The sequence below is a fragment of the Schizophyllum commune genome (assembly GCF_000143185.2).
Source record: "Schizophyllum commune H4-8 unplaced genomic scaffold SCHCOscaffold_5, whole genome shotgun sequence".
NCBI classification, from domain to species: Eukaryota; Fungi; Basidiomycota; class Agaricomycetes; order Agaricales; family Schizophyllaceae; genus Schizophyllum; species Schizophyllum commune.
In genome coordinates this window covers 261460-276748 of record NW_026089542.1, presented here as the reverse complement: position 1 = coordinate 276748, position 15289 = coordinate 261460, and the positions used below count along the sequence as shown (strand labels likewise).

Sequence of the window (15289 nt, the reverse complement as noted above, 5' to 3'; positions counted from 1 at the left end):
AGACGCCGTTCTGGTCGATGGGATTATGAAGCGTTGTTGTATATTAGAGTGTCGTATAATCGTCGGCTTAGTATTGTTGTTCAGGGATAGACGGGATGAAAGGCTTGTAGATGGACAGATTGCAGATTAGATCACACGCGCGGTTGTGTGCGGGTCAGAGGGCGTTTTGGAGGTCTATAGCACATGATATGATACATTCGCTTGTGTGCACGCAGCTTCACTCAGAAGTCGAAACTCTTGTTCAGATCGTCATGCAGCAGCTCTTTCATCCCCGGTGGGAGGACGGGCTCGCCGTTGCGGGAGATGTAGCGGAAGGGCATCTCGACGGATTCCTAGGAGGAAGATGAATTTTGACGGAGCGAGAGAAATGACAGACGCGTCGTACCTTGGCGTTAAAGCGAATGGTCGGCATGTCCTGTCGTCCGTAAGCTACTTAGTAACGCTGGTCCAAAAGGAAGACTCACGACATAGGGAATCTCGTCAATAGGCGCTAAAATATCGCGTAAATCCGAGGGCAAGGAAGAGTACACAGAAGAATCAAGCGTACTTTTGTCTCCCACGACGATTTTGGTGACGCCAAGCGCAGTGTCAGTAGTCATCTGGATGGGTCCTAGTCTCCGTGCTGGGAAACCGAGTTTGCGTAGCTCAGCCGTGCGGTCGCGTGGAGGGTCGTCGCCTGAGAAAAATAGGTGAGCTGCGTTCGCGACGGCACAAGAGCATATCTCTGACCCAAGATTCCCTAGAAGTTGCGTCGTCAGTAGAATGAAGCGCGTTGCGATGCCGGACTGACTCCAAACAAGAACCACTCAAATCTGCCATCCCCATCCTCTGGCGAAAGCTCCTTCTCGGCTTTCGGGTCGAGCAAGCAAACTGAGTCTAGCGAGTCGCTTCTAGTCTTCTCTTTCAGCAACTGAAGGATCCCTTCCTTGTGGCACTGCGCGTCTGCTAGTTTATCATCGCTTGACTGAAAGAACGCCTCAGAGAGCGAGGCGCGCGAGGCCTCGGAAAGGTTGGTGAAGTGGACGGTTGAGCCGTAACCAGCGAGGATGCGCATGTGCTACTTTGTACATCGTTTGAGTTGAGCCCATATACGCGTAGTGTGAGTGACCGTACCGAGTATTCCAGCTCGACCCAGGGTGGGATGGATTTGGGCGTTTCCTCGTCCTCTTCCATATGCTCTGCCAAAGATGAGCGAATGGATCCGACAAGCAAGATAGAGAGCCTGACCGATGACAAAGTGGAATCCCATGATCGTAAGAACGATGCAAAGAGCAAGCCGTGGACGGAAACAGAAGTTGATCAGAGTTGAACTTGAGCTCCGCGTGATCGGTTGATTGATCGCAGTGTCTATTGTACTCCAGAAATGGGAACAAGATCGCACGCCACATGGACCTTCGCCCGCTCCTTCTCCTGGTCGCTCTCACCGATTTCTCGCACAAACCCTCTCGGATGACCCTACATATGAGCATCTTGCGAGGATTGGAATACACTCCCCAAAGTTTCACCACCTTCTTCATCGAGTTGCAGCAACCCCAACGTCACTTCATTTGCGCGTGATTATCACTCCGCGCGGCTACCCCAACAACCCGCCGCGCTTCCCCGCATTCCTTGCCTCTCACCACCGACACCAGAACCTCCATGTCATGGCCTCCCCCTTCCTGACGCCCATGGACCCACCCGAAAGCGGCGCCAGTACGCCGGGTCCGTACGAGGACGCGATGAGTTTCACCCCGCGCACGCGCCGCGCGATCCAATCGTTCGACAACCTTGTCGCGCTCGCCAACTACCAGGAGCGCCTGAAGGAGGCGCGCAAAATGGTCTGGCGCGACAGAGGGGAGCCGGTGGTCGAGTTGTATACGCTGCAGGACTGTATCAAGCATGCCGCGATGGGCGGGTTCCGTGCGTGGTTTTGCAAGCTGGTCGCGTGCGGAGCTGACGGTCTGCGCAGGCTCTGGGGCGCTAGCGTTCACACTGCGCGCATTGATCAACGTGGCTATTGCGCTGGTTAGGATACGCAAGGTGAAGCCGAGGTGCGTGACTGAGAGTGGGGAAGTACGCGCGCGACTGACAGGCGGGAACAGGTCTCAGCGGCTGAGTGTCATATTCCACGCCCTGTTCGGAAAGGACACTTTCCAATTTGCCTCTATGCTAGGTGCGTATCTTTTCCCCTCTCCACTTCAGGGACTCACCCGTGCCCCAGGAACCTTCGTCTCCCTTTACAAGTTTCTCCTCAACGCGATTCCCCTCTACATCCCCGCTGTCAACCCACCCGACTTGCGCTACGATTCCTGGGAGGCCGCCACTTTCGAAGAAGAGGAGTCCACCCAGGACAAGCTCGAGGCTGGACAGCTCCCTCCAGGCATGCGTCGGACGGCACGCCGAGATCAACGCCTCTCCCTCAGCGCACATGCGCAACTCGTTCTAACCCGCAAGAAGACGCGGCGGTGGCACGCTGCGATGGCGGGGGCTATCGCTGGTGGGCTCGCCATTATGTGCGAGAACAAGAAGAGGCGGAATGTGATCGCGCAGCAGTTGTTCGTGCGCGGCCTGCAAGGATCGTACAACTCTGTTTCCGAGAGGACAGGGTTCCGCATACCTCACGGCGAGGTCATCCTTTTCTCTCTGTCGTAAGTCCCTCGGCCAGTCAGCAAGGCAAGCACTGAGTCGGTCGCAGATGCGCTCAGATTATGTACGCATGGCTCATGCGGCCGGAGGCACTGGGCTTGGGTTATGCGAACTGGTAAACCTTCATCTCATATTGTGCTACTTCTGCTCACGCTGTCTTGCAGGATCTCACAAGCATCCAAGGTCCCTGTACTCGCGCCACATATTCACCGTCAACTTGCCAGGACAGGTACAGCGAACATCGCTGACATTGACAAGGCTATCAACCTAAAGGTAAGCGACTCCCCAACCTTACTTTCGTTAAGTCTTGTCCTGACTCCTGTGTCAAGGAAATCACCCCCGAAAACGTCAAAACCTTCCTTGAGTTGCGCAACATGCTCGCCTCGCCCGACTCCCCTTCCTCCAAAGCGTCTATCCCGCCCTACGTCCCCTGCGCCGTTACGCACCCTGCGTTAAACAACTGTACTGCCGTACCGCTCGATCGCTTTGTCGACGTCGCCTGGTGGATCATGCCCGTGTACACCGCGCTGCACTTCATCCCGATGGTGCTTTTCAAGCGCAAGGCCTTCGTGCGGGACCCGAGCCGGATGCTGGGCAAGGCGGGCGTCGGGACGTTGCGGAGCAGTGCATTCTTGGGCGCGTTCGTAGTGATCTACCAGTGTGAGTGGATCGGCTTTATTTTACCTTGTCCCTCTCGAAACGACCCAACTCACCCACCCCGCAGCCCTCTTCTGCCTCAAGCACCAGACGTACGCCGCTTACCACCGCCTGCCCGCCTCCGCCGCTCTTCGGCGCATCATCCCGCCCTGGCTCGTCAACCTCCTCGTCGGGCGGCTCGCGTTGATCGTGACCGGCATGGCTACGGGGCTGTCCCTCTTCGTCGAGGAGAAGCGGCGGCGGGGCGAGCTGGCGATGTATGTGCTACCGAAGGCGCTGGAGAGTGCGTGGCGGACGGCGAGGGGGCGAGGGTGGGCGCCGCCGACAAGAGGGGTGGGGGATGTGATGTTGACGGCGGCGGGGATGGGGATGGTTATGGTGAGTGTTTCTGTTTGGGCTGATGTGCTATCGTGTATGAGAGGACGGAATGAGTGTAAAGGAAGGAGAGAAGGGGAGGGGGGTGAGTGGGCAAAGTGCTGACCGATCCTCAGAGCGCGTACCAGAACGACCCGCAGCATCTGTCGGGCCTTGTAAGGAGGATATTGTACCAGTTTATCGGACCGAATTGATCGTTCTGTGTCACGGATGCCAAGGAGGGTGAGGTCAGGGAGCTCGAAGAACAACTGCATGCACGGCAAGGCCATCAAGAGTGGTTTGAATAACCCCTGGGGTATACCTCCCGAAGCCCTCCATTACCGAAAAGTCGAACCTGTCTATGATATCCAAACACTTGCACTGATACTCCGCTGTGACCGGCTTACTAGGCCGCTCGGCATTCGAAAGCAACAGGCCGAGTCACTAACCTAGTGACCAATCTGGACATAGGGGTGGGGCAACCGACTCGGGACGGTCGCTGCTCGTCGTTGAGGGAATTGTTGGACGAGGTCACTTCGACGAACCAAGTGAGTGCTCGACCAACCTCGCTCTGTATGGGCATTGTCATGGACCCCGAACCCGACGCGGGGCAAAATGCGCGATTTCGTGTTGTGTTCTCAGGCTCACGGCGACGATGAGCGATCCACTCACAGGCTCCGAGGGCCTTATACTCACTATAAAGGACGACAAGAGTTACTCCAGACAGACCAACAAGTAACTAGCCACACTTTCGAGCTACTCTTCGCCTTTCATGTCCTCTAACACCGCCACCCCCAAGCTTTTCCAACCCGTCAAGGTTGGCAAACTCACGCTCGCCCACCGCATCGTGCACGCCCCGCTCACGCGCTTCCGCAATACCGAGTCTACTTACGTGCCCCTTGCGAACGTCAAGGAGTACTACGAGCAGCGCGCGAGCACGCCGGGTACGCTCCTGATATCCGAGGGCGTCGTGATCTACCCGGAGGCGGGCGGGTGCCCGTATACGCCAGGCATCTGGTCGAAGGAGCAGATCAAGGCGTGGAAGGAGGTGAGCCTTCGAGACATTCGAAGATTGTGCACGCAAAAGGAAAGCTAAATTGCTGGCACCATAGGTCACCGACCGCGTCCATGCCAAAGGCTCGTTCATCTACGCCCAGCTATGGGCTTTGGGGCGCGCTGGCTCGGAAGCCACCCTTAAAGCCGCTGATCCCTCTTTCGACCTCGTCGCCCCCTCTGCAATCCCCATCTCTGGCCGCAACGAGACGCCACGCCCGCTCACGGTGCCGGAGATCGGGCAATACGTGGAGTGGTACGCGAAGGCAGCGCGCGCTGCGGTCGAGGAGGCCGGCTTCGATGGCGTGGAAGTGCATTGTGCGAATGGGTATTTGCTTGATCAGTTCTTGGTGCGTGCATCGCGATGCGGGGCACACTTAGTGAGAAAGTCGAGGCTGACGTATCTGCAGCAAGATGTGTCGAACACGCGGACGGATGAGTATGGCGGGAGTGTCGAGAGGCGGGCTCGGTTCCCTCTTGAGGTCACCAGTGCGGTCGTCAATGCGGTAGGTGCGGACAAGGTCGGCGTGCGCCTCAGCCCGTGGAACAAGTTCCAAGGTGTGCACGCTCTGTCCATTAGATGTTTACCGACCTTGACCGGCATCCCCAGACATGCGCATGAAGGACCCGATCCCTCAGTTCTCCTACTTCACCGCCCAGCTGAAGGCCCGGCACCCCGACCTCGCGTACCTTCACGTCGTGGAGCCCCGCATCTCAGGCATCGACGACCGCACCAACGAGGATATCGGCGCGGAAGAGCAGAACGACTTCCTGCGAGAAATCTGGGCGCCCGGCGTCGTGATCTCTGCGGGTGGGTATACGAGGGAGACGGCGCTGAAGACGGCGGACGAGAAGGGTGATCTGATTGGGATGGGGAGGTGGTTTATCTCGAATGTGAGTGTTGGCTGTTCGGATGGGTGGCTGCGATGCTGATGGGAGACGCTAGCCCGACTTGCCTGTGCGCTGGCAGAAGGAGATTGCGCTGTCGCCGTACGACCGCGACTCGTTCTACCTTCATGGAAACTCGACGCCGCTCGGATACACCGACTACACCTTTGCTGTGAAGGCGTAGACCCTCTGGTTGCTGAATCGACATTGACACGGCTAAATAGGAGTTTATGAACGTACAATTTCTTGCGATATACGCGGTTGGCAGCCGCCTTTCAGGACTCAGAAGCAGCAGCATATGGTAATGCGGAAGAACCCGATCCTTTTATATGCTAGAAACAAGCTCGGTCGGTAAACGGACGGCGGTGGGAACTTTCATCCTCCGTGAACGCGCTCGAGGCAGTGCCCCGTCGTGATCGTCGCCAGGACCTCGACGACGTCCGTCAATGAAACATTCGCAAGGCTGTACTTTGCCTGATCCTGGCCCGCCGACATGCGAACAGACGGCATCCTTGTATGATAGATGGGACCCTGAGAGACGCGGGTCTGCTCATAAAGACTTGTCTTTCACCATCGTGTCCTGACTTCTCCCATCCTTTCCTCGACGTCCAGCTCCTCATATTCGCTCTTTGTACACACCTTCCTATCTTTTACGAGCTCTGAACGAGGATGGACGCCGGAGGTGATTGTTGTTGTTGCTGCAGCATCTGCTGCTTGTTCGTTTGTGCGTGCGCCGCGTTGAAGTCCGTGATCGACTTATACTGACTCTGGGACAGCTCTCTTCCAGTCGTGTGCGCCGTGCTGCGCGAAGCAATGTATGTAGCATGGATAGAGATGCTTGTTAGGCTTGGGTGCGAATAAAGCTGATGATCGGCAGGTCCGTGCTGCTGCAAGCAACGCATTGAGGACGACGACGACTCGGACCTGGAGTTGCAAGACGACCAAAACCCCCAGCAACAGCCCGGACACCACCCACAGATGTCAGCTACTGGACCACCAGCAACGACGCGACCATCGAGTTGAAAAGGGTAGCGGATGCCGACTGTGGCGCGGCGGCGGGGGGCTGGGTGATGTTGATCGAGGAAATATAGGCGACCTGATAGCACGCTAGTCGTGCTTTCTCTTTGGAATATCTATTTGCTTTACTGAACCACTGAGTCGAAGTGAATGTCTGGCCCTCACGAGTCTTCGTTGGCTACCGAACCACGTAGCATAATATACAATGTCCATCAGGCAAGACAGTAAGTACATCAGACCCAAGTCCAATACATCGCCCGAAGCTGCCAACCGCCTACGTCCACCCTCGTGCAGAGCCCCGGCCTCCACCATGTCCTCTCTCCTTAGCAAGCACAAACGCCGCATCCTTCATCTTCACTAACAATCGCGTGTCGACTGGCTCCTGCGGCTGCGCCGCTGGCGTCGGGGTCATTGACTCCGGCTTCTTCGCCGCGAATGGCCTCGTCGCCCACCCATTACCACCAGCCGTCCCTGCTGTCCCCGCCGTAGCCGTTCCTCCTGGACTCGGTGCCGACGCAGGTGGGCTGGGGGCCGCTGCCGGTTTGGGCTTCGCCGGCGCACTCGCATTCGCCGCGTTCATCCACGCGTACTTGCCGCCCACGCCCGCCGCCATATTCGCCGCCGCGTTCGACATCTTCTTGCCCACGTCCGCGGGCATGTTGCGCGCGGAGATCGTATCCTTCTTGCGCTTCTTGCGCGCGCCGCCGTCGTCCCAGTCGATGTCTGCCTCTGCGGGCGAGCCGGCCTGCGCGGCGAGGGCGGCCGCCTGCGCGGAGGCGGCGTCGAGGCGCTCCTTCCGCTCCTTGCGCACGCGCATTTCTTCCTCGCGCTCGACGCGCTCGAGGGCGCGGAGCTGGTGCCCGATGTCGCGGCGGATGAGCATGGACCACATGGGGATCTTCTGCCCGTCCTCGCCGTTCTCGTAGAACGACGGCGCGCGGTCGAACTGCGAGTTGGTGCGGTGACGCGCGGCGGTGATCGTGTCTGCGATGATGTCCTGCAGTCGTGCGCGGAGCGCGAGCGCTAGGTAGTTCACGCTGTCCTCGGGGATGCGCGTGATCTTGTGCTGCTTCGCGTGCTCGTACATGGTTTGTTGGAGGTAGTGGGTGTTGAAGGAGGGCTTGATTGGCTGCTTGCGCGATTGGTCGGCGTACATGCGGTAGCTAGAGTGGGGGGAAGAGGTTCGTTGAAGGGACTCTTCTTCTGCCTTTGTCATTGCATGAGTAGAGGATCGCGGTATGGAACAGAGCACGCACCCGTAAATCCACTCCTGCGCTGCCCAACGCGTCATTGAGCGTCGCTACATCAGTCGTGTCAACCCCGCCCGCCTGACCCGCTGTTGGAGCCTGTACAGGCGCTGCCGTAGGCTGCCTTGTCGGCACCATCGTCGTCTGCTGCACTGCCGGCTGTTGTGCATGCTGGTGCGTTTGCGGCTGGTAGAACGTGTACTGATATGGGTGGTAATATGTAGGTCTGCATGCGATCGTCAGACTCTGTCTCTCTACAGGCGCTCAAGAGATTTACGTCGGGGTATGTGTCTGTTGCGCTTGTGGTTGGGGAGTCTGCACAGGCGTCGGCTGGACTGCTGGGGGCTGTGGTGTTGCTTGCGCTGGCGCTGGAGTTTGCTGGGTTTGCGCCTGAAGCGCTGGGTCGATCGGGATCGCTTCTGCCATCTTGTCAGAAAAATACGCGAACTAGGATTGACAGACTCACGAGTCTGGCTCCATTGGGCGTATTGGGGCGCAGGTGTCGCGGTCTGCGACAGAGGCTGCGGCGTGTCTTCGCTTTTGACGTTGCTCATGTTGATTCAAGAGCCAGCCGCGATGACTTCTTCGATGGTATACAAGGTAACAGAAGTCCTCGCAGATCAGTGGCACCGCGAGAAGGCAGACACTGAGAGTACTGAGCACGACAGAGTGATGGTAGAAGACAGGCCGCGTTGAATTTCATTATTTCCGCATTTGGGATCCATTGTTCGTTGATTACCTCGTGGCTCCTCCGCCTGTTGAACTCGCATCGATTGTGCTCAAGCTATGAAGCTCTGATAGCGAAGCAGAAATCTCATGAAAGCAATACATAATGATACATCATCCTCCCCCATGCCTCGGAAAGTCCATCCGGATACTACCTAACCTCCAGCGGCGGCACGAACTCTGGCACCCCGCCCACCTCGAACTTATCCTTCCTGAACAACTCCAGCACGCCCTCGGATAGCAATTCCACGTAATTTGGCGGCAGCTGCGCGTCGTAGACCGTCTTGATCCCGCCTGAAGGCAGTACTTCGCCCCATGGGCTGGATTTGATCGCCCCACCACCGAAAGCGCTTGCTGTGCCGCCTGCACCGAAGGCGCTGCCGGTTCCGCCAGCACCAAACGCGCTTCCAGTACCTGCCGAGCCGAAGGCACTACCAGTACCTCCTGAGCCGAATGCACTCCCGCCTCCTGCAGACGCGCCGAACCCGCTGGGTTTCCCAAATGGGCTGGGCTGCGCGGGCGCACCAAATGCCGACTGACCAAATGCACTCGTGCTCGCGGGCTGACCGAACGCGCTGGTGCTCGCAGGCTGCCCAAAAGCACTCGTCGCGCCCCCAGCAGCAGGCGCGCCGAACGCGCTCTGCGGTTTCGCAGCGTCGTCTGCCGGTTTCCCGAACGCAGACTGCCCAAATGCGCTCCCGGATGCCGGTGCGCCAAATGCGCTCGGGTTTGCTGGTTGTCCGAAGGCACTCGTAGTATTCCCCGTCGCCGGCTGGCCGAACGCACTCGGCGTCGCCCCGGTGGCTGGCTGTCCAAAGGCGCTCCCCGTCGAAGTGGAAGGTGCAGCCTGCCCGAAGCTGGGCTGTCCAAAGGCATTGGCCGGTGTGCTCCCGCTTGGCTGCTGCCCGAAGGTCGAGGGTGCGCCGAACGCAGAACCGCTGGTATTCGCAGTACTGCCGAAGGCCCCTCCAGTGCCGAAGCCGCTCGTCGCTGGCTTTGCTGCCGTGCTCCCGAACCCAGTCGTCCCACCGCTGGCAAAGGCGGCGAAGCCCCCTCCTCCACTTGTACCACCGCCCGATGCATTCGACGCGCCACCAAACGCGCTCCCGTTACTGGGCGTCGATCCAAAGGCGCCCGTGGCGGGCTTGATGAGCGACGACTGCCCAAACGCAGAAGCAGGCTGTGAGGTTTGCCCGAAGGCAGACGTCGACGCCGGCTGACCGAACGCAGACTGACCAAAAGCAGATGTGGGCTGGGTAGCGGTCGCTGGTTGCCCAAAAGCTGGGGTAGCGGGTTGCGCCGTCTGCCCAAAGCCAGACTGTCCGAAGGCGGGCTTGTTCGCGGCTGCGGCTGCCCCAAAGGCGGAGGGTTGACCAAACGCGGAGGTAGATGCGGGTGCGCCGAAGGCGGAAGTAGAGGAGGTAGAGGCCGCTGGTGCGCCAAAGGCTGATTCCGAGGCGGGTGCCCCGAAGGCAGAGGTCGACGCGGGCGCGCCAAAAGCAGAGGGTTTGCCAAACGCGGAGGTGGACGCGGGTTGACCGAATGCAGACCCTGATGCTGGTGCACCAAACGCAGAGCCCGTAGAGGTGGATGGCTGCGCAGGCTGCCCGAACGCTGATTGCCCGAATGCGGACCCTGAGGCGGGTTTCCCAAAGGCAGACGTCGATGCTGGTTGCCAGAACGCGGACTGACCAAAGCCAGTTGGTTGGCCGAAAGCAGAGGCGCCTGCCGCTGGCTGCCCAAAGGCAGAGTTGCCGCCTCCGAAAGCGCCAAACCCGGAGGATGCGGCTTGCGGCCTCCAGGGGGAAGAGTTGGGCACTATTCCGTCCTTCGCGTGCGCGCTCTGCTTGTTCGCGTGGTCCGCGGCTGACTTCAGGTCGGCGAGGGCGGCCTGGGAGAGGGTTCAGTCTCCACAACTTGCTTGTGGCTTGAGAGACACAAACGCACCTTAATAGGCTGGTCCGCGGCTTCGATCTTCTCTAGCTCGTACTTGTCCTTCAAGGATGTCAGCATAGATTTCAGTGCATCAAGTACGATCACGCACATATTCTTCCAACTTCCCCTCCCCGATCAACTTGTACGCATGCACGCGCATCTCCTCTGGGGATATATCTCCGACATCGAGCAGGATGGGATCGTGAGCGGCGGGTGCGAACGATGATATGGGCCATATAGGTCGTTCTTTCTCGAGAAACTGTCTCAGTTGGTCCTGCCTTGCACAAGAGGTCAGTATCGGGCTTATATGCGTGGGCAGAGGACACACGTTAGGATCGCAGTAGGTTTGGCATTGCTGCTAGCGCCCGCACTACCCTTGAAGCCACCTGCGTTCGGGTTCGTCCATGTAGCATCTTGAAGCGGGATTAGTGACAAGTTTTGCGAGTAGGGCAGTCTACCACGCACTGCCAAAGGTTGGAGCCGCATTAGGAGGATGTTCGTTGCGGCAACTGGTACCAAATCTGCATTGCCCTCTCAAGAAGAATGGACAGACTGTCTGTAGGGTTCGTGAGACGCGTCAAGGGGCTCGCTTCGTCTGTATATTACCATTGCGAAGGAAAGAACGCGCAATGAGGCGCGCTGGAGATGGAAGTTGGGAACAAGGACCGCGTCGGGCCGACCAACGAGTTCGTCGAACCACCGGCCCGCTATCGCCGCCCATTGTTCTTTCCAGACAACCATCATCTACGCTAAAGCTGCATCTGCTCTCGGCTTGCGACCTCTGACTTAAAGGAGGTCAGCTCACGACCCACAGCCTCATCATGGAGGTCCAACTGAAGACTGAGGCTTTCTCCGAGAAAATTCATTCTGGCTAGGTGCAAATTCATGTTTATTGGTTCTGATGTGGTATGTATGGTTCTGAGGTGCCCTAGTAGTAGGGTTCACCGAATGTAGGGTATGTGTCGTCGTCGATCTCCCCCTTAGTGCTGATAGTTTAGTCGGGGTGATGTGTGGTGTGTGGTGAGTGTCGAATGGTGGCTATAACGTCTCGCCACATCTACGCCGCTGCCTGTATCTGGCAGGGCCCGCGATTCAACATCGCGGCCGGGTTCGAGCGCTTGCGGCGCGGAAGCGCGCCAGCGCGGGGCTCCAGGGCGCCCTTGCTCGGAATGGGTGCGTGCGCCTCCTGCTTGTGGTTGCTGTCGAGCAGCGGGAGCGACATCTTCACCCCGCGACTCCTCGCGAAGGAGGGCACGAGCTGGTTTGGGTTGGGCGCGAGCGACGTGGCGCTGGCGCCGCTGATGACGAGGGATGGCCGGCGGAAGACGGCGGCGGCCATCGGGTGGTTGGCGTTGCCCGTGGGTGAGAGGGGCGGGCTGGTGACGACGATGGCGGGGACGGTGATCGTCGGGTTGGTGGTGGTGGTGGTCGACATGATGGTTATGCTGATTTATGCTGATGTTGATAGTCGATTGGGTGGTTTATCGGTGCTGATTTGGTGTGATTCGCTTTGGCTGTTAAGCGCGAATTGGTGGTTGCGGCTGAGTAGCGGCGGGTGGTTTAACGATTCGGTGGTTGGTTGGTTGGTTTGGTTGGTAGAGAAGGAGGTTGACCCTCTCCGTCTTATATAGGACTTCCCCTGGGCGATGCAGTCAGACAATTTTACAGTTGCGATGCTTTTGTCTGAGACTTTTAGGTTGCGACGAGTACTTTTCTGCACTTCCGTTCCGCTTCATCCGTTCCGTTTAGCAACGGGTCGGAGGTACGAGACTTTCGTTCAAGGATGCCGATTTCTAGTTCACCCTTCCTCATACGAATAACAGCCTTGGTTCAAACCAAACCAGGGAGTTTTGCGGGTGTGGTGTCTCATGCCGTGCTGACCCTCTCGAACGGACGCCTCGGCATCGACACGGCGTTTCCCGAAGTTCAACTTCCTCCCCCACGTGATCCTGAGACTTCAGCGCTCCCGGTCTCATTGTGGCGGTGCTCTCAGTCTGCGTCTTGCTCCCGACCTCCGTGTCTTGACCTTCTGTTCTCCGAGTCTTGACCTTCCGCTCTGCGACTCGTGCAACGGCCCTTCGCGACGCACTTCTGGCCTCAGCGACGCAATTCTGGCCTCGGCGACTCACTTAACGACGCCGAAATCTATGAGCTTGGTCTCCGTGTCTTACCCCGGTCGTCCTCCGGCGTCTTGGGGCTGCTCAGTGCGACGAGGAACATGGCCTGCTTTGCGCCGAGGACGCTAGGCTGCTTTGCGACGAATACACTGCGCTGCTTTGCGACGAGGAACATGGCTTGCTTTGCGCTAAGCACACTGAGCTGCTTTTCCACGAGGATGCTGCCCTACGGCACTGACAACAGCGGCAAACCATTATCTCGCTGCTCTCGATTGAGGCAGACTTTTCGTATCCGCTGCTCGAATACAAGCAAGGGATTTTCGATCGACGTCCCCAGATACAGCACGATGAAGCACAATACAAGGAATTGTAGGGTACAGAAAGATTTCGAAATCACTTTCCCACTATGGCGGTAGCGCTTCACTCCCTGCTATGGTGGCAGCGCTTCACTATCGCTACAGTGGTAGCCCCTCACTCCCCATCATGACGATGACGCTCTACTGGAACGTCTCTCTAGGGAAATATTGCGCGCGTCCGCCATCTCGTGCGCCTCGCTGAGTAGGCACGCGAGCCGCCACACGACGGCTGGCAGATCGTCACAATACCTGCTTGGCGTCCTGGCCAGAGCCTCATCTGCGCATCATTAAAGACGACTCGCTGGTCATATCACCCAGCCTACTCACCTCGAAACACACGATACTCCTTGTATAGCTCCATGTTGCCAGGGCGCTTGAGCAGAGCGTTCATCAGTCGAGGATCTGCAACGTCAACGAGTGAGCACATCCAACGGACAGTTTTCAGCGCGCGCTCTACTCACGACGATGTCTTATGTGCATCATCTGTTGCTCGGTTCGCCGCAGAAGATTGGAATGGTGGCAAGGGAACTCGGCGATCCGAAGCCAGAATACCCTCTCCGAGGAATGCTCGATGTATCGCTCTGGATGAGGAAGATTAGTGAGTGCTCGGTGGTGGCAACCAGCGCGCTCGGTCACGTACCCTCGTCCTCGACGAATTCGTATAGCTCCTCCAATCTCCACCCTACGAGAGAGAGCGGGCCCCCATCCCCTATGATCAAATCCCAGGACCCCTTCAGCTTTCCCTGATCAGTGCAAAACAATTCATGGAGGCCGCGCCGCTGCAGCTCGCGCATGGCCTTGCCCTTCGCGCGCAAGACACCAGTGAGAACGGAGGCATCGCAAATGTCGTCCTCCGTGATAACGCGCTCGTCGCGATTCCAGTAGTAGACGTCGCCGTTTCTGGGATGGTAGAAGACCTCCCAGCCGCGAGGAAGGGGAGGGTATCTGAGCAGGTCGAGGTTGTCGCAGTACATTGGCGTGGTCCCTTCGAAGTGGGGTGCCATGGCTGCGGCGACCTGGGAAACCCGAATGCTCTACGTCTGAGTTATATACGTACGCAAACAGGTCAACGCTGAGCGTTCCATTATGCACAGCCCTAGACAGGACAATAGTACGTCCTCGTTATGCTTATGACCTTCGATGGACCTTTCTCGAGCGGGACCAGTCTCGACATGCAAAGAAGATTTTAATTACTTCCGTTGATAGGTCAAGTATACGAGCAACTCCTTCATTGCCAATAAACGAGAACGCGCGACGCGCAACCAACTTATGGCACGTGACCGCGTCAGCGACTTAGCCGTCGGAAAATGCCGCCGTCTTAGTCTTTTCGTCCGACCATCTCATTGTTGCGACTGTCGGCATCGAAAGGGTCATATTCAAGAACCAATAGATTGCTTGACAATATTCCTTTTTGTTGCATCGCTTTATGCGTCCGCCCGAGCCGTAAGCCCGAACCCTGGGGGATAGCAAGCGACCCTGCGTAAGTCCGAGCACATTCTTTGGCTGTCCAGGTCCAGACGTTGACCTCTTCCTCTAGCAAACCGTGCAGATCCTTTTTGCGACAAAACACATCAATCTCATACCTATGATGGCTGATTTCAACGAGAATTCGAACTCGCCGGCATTCGAACTTGGTCCTTATCTATGGACTCATGCGTTCCTCAGGTTGGGGGACACCGCTCTCCGCCGCCATCTTGATGGGCGGCAGGGAGCGGCGACAGGCTCGAGAGATCCCGGGCTCAGCGCATGAGCGGGACACCCTGACCGGGATCTCAGAGCCGGGGAAATATGATTGACATAGTCTTGAAGTCACACAATTCTCCCACGAAGATCACACAACTCGCAAAAGAAACAAGGGAGCGGTGGGCGGGCGCTGAATGAGTGTACGCTCGTACAGCTCTGCAGATGTCGAAGGTGGCCGATCGAGTCAAGAAGCGATCGGAAACCTTCGATCAACTCCCTTCGTCCATAGACCAACGTCCGGCCCGATCCTCGTTCCTCGGACCTTGCCGGACTCACAACTCATGCACGTGGCCAGGGCGGGGTCGTTAGTCCGTACTCCCGAAGGCGTCGTGATATTCGACATCGCCCCTCTCATGGAAATGACTATCACGGTTCTTTCTGGTGTCCCTCTCAATTGTATTCGCTGATATTGGGATAGCGTGAGCAGCCTGCAAGAGAGCATTCGGAGAGGGACCTACACGCACAAATAATGGTCAACATGTGAACTGTGTTTCGTGTATATCGGGTTCGCTGAGCCTGTTAGACCAAAAAAAAAAAGCCACAAGTAGGCATATTAAGAGCGTACCTTATA

At 57.7% G+C, this 15289-nt stretch overlaps 8 protein-coding genes across 8 annotated transcripts; 4 read left to right on the top strand and 4 right to left on the bottom strand.

Moving 5' to 3' along the window:
• Nucleotides 1-30: 30 nt before the first annotated feature.
• On the bottom strand, nt 31-1332 carry SCHCODRAFT_02620775 (DUF431-domain-containing protein). Its single transcript, XM_003036337.2, has 8 exons — nt 1228-1332; nt 1114-1178; nt 791-1057; nt 730-739; nt 548-676; nt 465-490; nt 386-415; nt 31-332 (listed from the first exon to the last, which is right to left on the bottom strand). Exons 1-8 carry the CDS (start codon nt 1247-1249, stop codon nt 222-224), a joined length of 660 nt encoding a protein of 219 aa, XP_003036383.2. The 5' UTR covers nt 1250-1332; the 3' UTR covers nt 31-221.
• Nucleotides 1333-1430: 98 nt separating this feature from the next.
• Nucleotides 1431-3916, top strand: SCHCODRAFT_02620774 (uncharacterized protein). Its single transcript, XM_003037700.2, has 9 exons — nt 1431-1899; nt 1949-2030; nt 2082-2152; nt 2201-2627; nt 2675-2740; nt 2790-2898; nt 2955-3285; nt 3350-3660; nt 3774-3916. The coding sequence occupies exons 1-9, from the start codon at nt 1644-1646 to the stop codon at nt 3849-3851; spliced, it is 1731 nt and encodes a 576-aa protein (XP_003037746.2). The 5' UTR covers nt 1431-1643; the 3' UTR covers nt 3852-3916.
• Nucleotides 3917-4408: 492 nt separating this feature from the next.
• SCHCODRAFT_02574146 (FMN-linked oxidoreductase) lies at nt 4409-5859 on the top strand (the record flags this gene model as incomplete). The annotated part of the gene is made up of 5 exons (XM_003037699.2): nt 4409-4684; nt 4749-5039; nt 5100-5247; nt 5300-5583; nt 5636-5859. The coding sequence occupies 5 exons, from the start codon at nt 4409-4411 to the stop codon at nt 5759-5761; spliced, it is 1125 nt and encodes a 374-aa protein (XP_003037745.1). The 3' UTR covers nt 5762-5859.
• A 79-nt stretch (nt 5860-5938) lies between these two features.
• Nucleotides 5939-6734, top strand: SCHCODRAFT_02244565 (uncharacterized protein). Its single transcript, XM_050342176.1, has 3 exons — nt 5939-6301; nt 6354-6392; nt 6455-6734. The coding sequence occupies exons 1-3, from the start codon at nt 6247-6249 to the stop codon at nt 6598-6600; spliced, it is 240 nt and encodes a 79-aa protein (XP_050200305.1). The 5' UTR covers nt 5939-6246; the 3' UTR covers nt 6601-6734.
• Nucleotides 6735-6868: 134 nt separating this feature from the next.
• Nucleotides 6869-8395, bottom strand: SCHCODRAFT_02699789 (TAF4-domain-containing protein; the record flags this gene model as incomplete). The annotated part of the gene is made up of 4 exons (XM_003036336.2): nt 6869-7801; nt 7851-8067; nt 8119-8260; nt 8308-8395. 4 exons carry the CDS (start codon nt 8393-8395, stop codon nt 6869-6871), a joined length of 1380 nt encoding a protein of 459 aa, XP_003036382.2.
• A 2844-nt stretch (nt 8396-11239) lies between these two features.
• On the bottom strand, nt 11240-12190 carry SCHCODRAFT_02620761 (uncharacterized protein). The gene has a single exon (XM_003036335.3). It carries the CDS (start codon nt 11935-11937, stop codon nt 11560-11562), a length of 378 nt encoding a protein of 125 aa, XP_003036381.1. The 5' UTR covers nt 11938-12190; the 3' UTR covers nt 11240-11559.
• On the top strand, nt 11972-12133 carry SCHCODRAFT_02471605 (uncharacterized protein; the record flags this gene model as incomplete). The annotated part of the gene is made up of 1 exon (XM_050342704.1): nt 11972-12133. A coding segment is annotated over one exon (162 nt), but the record flags the coding sequence as incomplete, so codon positions are not given.
• A 910-nt stretch (nt 12191-13100) lies between the features above and the next one.
• Nucleotides 13101-13979, bottom strand: SCHCODRAFT_02729179 (uncharacterized protein; the record flags this gene model as incomplete). Its single annotated transcript, XM_003036334.2, has 4 exons — nt 13101-13252; nt 13303-13377; nt 13437-13556; nt 13616-13979. 4 exons carry the CDS (start codon nt 13977-13979, stop codon nt 13101-13103), a joined length of 711 nt encoding a protein of 236 aa, XP_003036380.1.
• Nucleotides 13980-15289: the final 1310 nt, after the last annotated feature.

Coding starts and splice junctions, on each gene's coding strand:
- SCHCODRAFT_02620775 (XM_003036337.2), bottom strand. CDS start 1,249: ATGGGATTCCACTTTGTCATCG. Junction 1,179..1,227: donor GGGATTCCACTTTGTCATCG/GTCAGGCTCTCT, acceptor CATCTTTGGCAG/AGCATATGGAAGAGGACGAG. Junction 416..464: donor TTGACGAGATTCCCTATGTC/GTGAGTCTTCCT, acceptor TACGGACGACAG/GACATGCCGACCATTCGCTT.
- SCHCODRAFT_02620774 (XM_003037700.2), top strand. CDS start 1,644: ATGGCCTCCCCCTTCCTGACGCCCATGGACCCACCCGAAAGCGGCGCC. Junction 2,153..2,200: donor CCAATTTGCCTCTATGCTAG/GTGCGTATCTTT, acceptor CCCGTGCCCCAG/GAACCTTCGTCTCCCTTTAC. Junction 2,741..2,789: donor GGCTTGGGTTATGCGAACTG/GTAAACCTTCAT, acceptor GCTGTCTTGCAG/GATCTCACAAGCATCCAAGG.
- SCHCODRAFT_02244565 (XM_050342176.1), top strand. CDS start 6,247: ATGGACGCCGGAGGTGATTGTTGTTGTTGCTGCAGCATCTGCTGCTTG. Junction 6,302..6,353: donor CATCTGCTGCTTGTTCGTTT/GTGCGTGCGCCG, acceptor ACTCTGGGACAG/CTCTCTTCCAGTCGTGTGCG. Junction 6,393..6,454: donor GCCGTGCTGCGCGAAGCAAT/GTATGTAGCATG, acceptor GATGATCGGCAG/GTCCGTGCTGCTGCAAGCAA.
- SCHCODRAFT_02620761 (XM_003036335.3), bottom strand. CDS start 11,937: ATGTCGACCACCACCACCACCAACCCGACGATCACCGTCCCCGCCATC.